General features: G+C 59.0%; 1 protein-coding gene across 1 annotated transcript in view; it reads right to left on the bottom strand.

Annotated features, from left to right (window-relative positions):
- Positions 1 to 3,612, bottom strand: part of RELA (RELA proto-oncogene, NF-kB subunit) — a 7,532-nt gene extending 3,920 nt beyond the window's left edge. The window contains 8 exon segments of the mRNA XM_007944964.2: positions 86 to 298; positions 473 to 577; positions 1,436 to 1,567; positions 1,906 to 1,997; positions 2,987 to 3,135; positions 3,280 to 3,431; positions 3,527 to 3,587; positions 3,589 to 3,612. Coding sequence (XP_007943155.2) covers positions 86 to 298; positions 473 to 577; positions 1,436 to 1,567; positions 1,906 to 1,997; positions 2,987 to 3,135; positions 3,280 to 3,431; positions 3,527 to 3,587; positions 3,589 to 3,612 — 928 coding nt within the window.
- Between the last annotated feature and the right edge of the window lie 483 nt (positions 3,613 to 4,095).

The raw sequence follows: 4,095 nt of genomic DNA, 5'->3' as shown, positions 1-4,095 counted from the left end.
TGGCTTCTGTCTTTCAGCTACAGTCTCCAACGCCCAGCCCTGCCCCTCTCTCTGGGCCCGGCCGCTGCCCTCCCCTGCTGCTCACCTGTGTCTGGCAGGTACTGGAATTCCATGGGCTCACTGAGCTCCCGATCAGAGGGCCGCCGCAGCTGCATGGAGACCCTCACTGGGGCCTGCAGGCTGGGATCCGCATAGGGGGGTGTCCGGAACACGATGGCCACTTGCCGATGTACGTCAGCCTGTGAGAAGGAGCCTCGGGCCTCCCAGCCCGGTCCCGTGAAACACACCTCGATGTCCTCTGCAGGAGACAAAGTGGCAGAGTCAGCGTGCTTGAAGCCCCAACAGTCCCGATGCCAAAGCTGGCTCCTGAGATAATCACCTTGTTGCCTCTGAAACTCCCAAGGTGTCAGGAGGCCCCCAGCTCAGTGACGCTCACCATCCCTGCTCCATGTTGCCCCGCCCTGGTGTGTACCTTTCTGCACCTTGTCACACAGCAGGAAGATCTCATCCCCGCCGAGGCAGCTCCCCGAGTTCCGGTTCACTCGGCAGATCTTGAGCTCAGCGGTGTTCGGGGCGCCTGTGGGTGAGGGAGTGAGGAAGGGGAGCCCTGAGCCACCTTCCTGCAGGAGACGCTAGTTCCCGGCCTAGCCCAGAGGCAGGAGTTGTGCACTGCTTGCTAAACGTGTCTCCACAGTCATGTGGCACCCTCCCCGCCAGCTCCTGACCCCAACCAGCCAGCGACGGCTTCTCCACCAGCACCCACCACGTGCCCAGCACCACTCTGGACCCTGAGATGCAACAACGCGCTCAACGTCTGCCCTCACAGAGTCCAACAGTCCAGTGGGAACCAATCTGACCCCACCTCCTTCTCCACCTGGCACGTTCAGGAGTAGTGCCAGGCATGTGAGAAGAACTCAACATGTTAGGCAATTGTTGTTATTTTTAAATGAACCCCAAAATAGATTGTCTTTGGGGCTCCAGGGCCCTGTGATTTCCCTCCATCTTCCTGGGCACTTGATTTAAAATGCTGCTGACCACTGTCAGCTTGATCCATCATTGAAAGGACTCTCACATCATCCTGCTTCCAGAAGTCCAGTTCCTGGTGTCACAGTCCTAGCCTGTTTTCACAAAGGGGCCCCCAAGCCCCTCTCACACACAGAGGCAGTGGCAGAGCCTAGCCTTCTCCCCCAAGCCTCTCCTCCCCTCACACTGAAATGCGTGTCCCCCACTGGCTGCCTGGTAGCTCTCTGTCCCCTTTGCCTGGTCTCCCCACCAGCACAGAGCTGGGCACAGAGGAGACGAACCCGCTCAATGACAGAATGAAGCCAGAGCTCCTCTCCCGGCCACGCCCACCGGTCCTTCCGTTCCCCTCCCCGAGCTAACCCATCTCCTTTTCCTGAGGCTCCCTGGTCACTCAGGCTCCCTGGCCACTCACGGTTGTCAAAGATGGGATGAGAGAGGACAGGTGGCAGGCGGAGGGGCCTGCCTGATGAGTCGCGCACTGTCACCTGGAAGCAGAGCCGCACCGCATTCAGGTCATAGTCCCCACGCTGGTCCTCTATGGGGACTGCAGGGAAACCAGATGGACAGCGGTCAGGAGGGCAGGGACTGGGGGCACAGGCAGGGTGCTCTGGGCTGAGAGGACTGGGGGGTGGGGTGGGACACAGGAGGAGGCATCCTAGAGGAAGAGAAGGTTCTAGACCCATCAGTGACCCCACCCGTGACCCTGGATGTCATGTCCCCTCGGGGTCTCCACTTCCCCAGTGTTAAGTGGGACTATGTCCTGAATGGGCGGCAAGAGCCTGTCTGTACTGTGACTCTCAGCCAATGAGAGGCATTCAGGAAAGGTGGTGACGGAGGCAGGGGTACCCAGGAAGGCCCAGGCCTTCGCCCCAGACCCCTCACCTTGGAAGGGATTGTTGTTGGTCTGGATACGCTGACTGATGGCCTGTTCCAGGTCCCGCTTCTTCACACACTGGATCCCCAGGTTCTGGAAGCTGAGGCCCCGAGTATCAGTACTGCTGTCTCCAGCAGCGTCTGGGCCCCTGTGTCCTGCCCAGCGTGCCCTTCCCCTCCAAGATCATCACTCCAGGCTTAACGCCCCCATGGTTTCCCACTGCACTACAATGAAATGCCAATTCTGACCTCAGCTGACAGGCATGGGTGACCCAGCCCTCGCCAACCTCCTCCAGCCACGTGGGCTTCCTTTCTGCTCCTCAGACGCTAAACTCATTCCTGCTTCCAGGCGTTTGTCCTTTCTGCTTGGAACGGGATTTCTCTGATTCTTCAGTTCTCACCAATGACGTCTTAGCTGAGTCGCAAAGCGGTGACCCCTGCCCTGGGTTATTCTTCTGAGCTAGTGTTACGTTGCCGTGTGCCATCAAGTCAATTCTGAGACAAGGCAACCCTCTAGGGCAGAACAGAACTGCCCCACAGGGTTTTCTAGGCTGTAAATCCTTACCGGAGCAGATCACCAGGTTTTTTTCTTGTTCAGAGCAGCTGGTGGGTTCAAACCGCCAACCTTTCAGTTAGCAGCTCAACGCTTAACCACTGTACTACCAGGGCTCCTTCCAACCTCCTATCCTACTTTACTTTCATCATCAAAATGATTACTCTCCACCATGTCTTATTTAGTTATTTGTATGTTTACTTATGACCCATCTCTGTCAACCAGTAAGTCATCTCCAGAGAAGACTGTTGGCTCTTGGGCTTTTTTCCTCAGCACGAGATGTTAACACAGAGGGACTCTCCCTTCTAGCCACAGGGCTGGGATTGAAAGGTGATTAGGGCTCAACCCTGTCTCAAGGAGCTCACATCGTGAGACAGTGAGCCCACAGGTCATCTCAAGACGAAGTCTGCTTGCAGAGCTGGGAGTGACAGTAAGGAGTGAGCAATGACCCCCTGTACAGCTACCAGATCATCTCCCCCACTGTCCTGCCAGCCCACCCTGTCCCTGACACCTGCCCTGGGCCCATGAGGAGCTCACCTGTGGATGCAGCGGTCCGGGCTGAGCTCAGCCTCATAGAAGCCATCTCGGCAGTCCTTCCCCACAAGCTCGTGGGGGTGAGGCCGGTGAGGGGGGTCCTTGGTGACTAGGGAGATGCGAACTGTCCCTGGCCCTGTGTAGCCATTGATCTGTCCAAAGTACAGAGATACCCTAGAGGTCCAAGAATGCCAAACCCGACTCCCCGACACAGAGGGCACAGAGGCCTGGAGAGGAGCCCCCTCCGCCACCCTGGACCCCCAGCCACCCCTGGGAGCTGGTGCCCCGGTGCTGACCTTAATGGTGGGGTGGGTCTTGGTGGTATCTGTGCTCCTCTCGCCTGGGATGCTGCCTGCTGAACGGCCCTCGCACTTGTAACGGAAGCGCATACCCCGCTGCTTGGGCTGCTCGATGATTTCCACATAGGGGCCGGAGGCCTGGGGCGGCTCTGCGGGGGACACGCAAGCCCCCATCAGCAGCTGCCCCACTGCCCCGGCCGTGGGGGGATCCGCCCCAGCCACGCAGGGAGGACAGCCCACTTACCCGAAGGGAAGATGAGAGGGAACAGGTCTGGAAGGAGAGGGAGACAAGGATCAGCGCAAGCCCAGTGTCCATCCTCACTGGGCCATTTCCCCACCCGGAGGATGGCGCCAGGCTCCGCCGAGGGCAGCTCAGTCAGGGTGTGCCCCCTGGAGGCTGCCGGGAAGCTAAGAGGTGCAGTAAAGGAGCCAGACACCTGTTTCCTGCGGGAGAACTGGGTCTGATGTCCCCTCCTTCCTTTACCGAGAGAAATTGAGTCAGACCCCTTTCTACTTCCATAAGGAAAACTGAAGGCGGGACTCCCTCATCTCCCATCCCGAGGGGAAACTGAGTCACACACACTTTCCCCTAACAGGGAAACGAAGTCAGAGATGCCCCCCACGAATTATGGAGGGAAACTGAGTCAAGGCTCAGCCCGCACCCCGATCCAGGGAAGAAACTGAGTCAAGGCCCACTTCCACCCAAGGGGTAACTGAGTCAGACCCCCCGCCGCCTGCCCCGCCCCGCGCCACCCTCCGGCCTGGCCGCTCCCTGCGCAGCACCCGCCGGCGCAGGAAAGGGCCGAAGGCGTG

Source organism: Orycteropus afer, unplaced genomic scaffold, assembly GCF_000298275.1.
Source record: "Orycteropus afer afer isolate SDZICR_OR568_19922 unplaced genomic scaffold, OryAfe1.0 scaffold00130, whole genome shotgun sequence".
NCBI classification, from domain to species: domain Eukaryota; kingdom Metazoa; phylum Chordata; class Mammalia; order Tubulidentata; family Orycteropodidae; genus Orycteropus; species Orycteropus afer.
The sequence above is the reverse complement of the archived record's forward strand: the minus strand, read 5'-3'. Positions and strand labels throughout refer to the sequence as shown.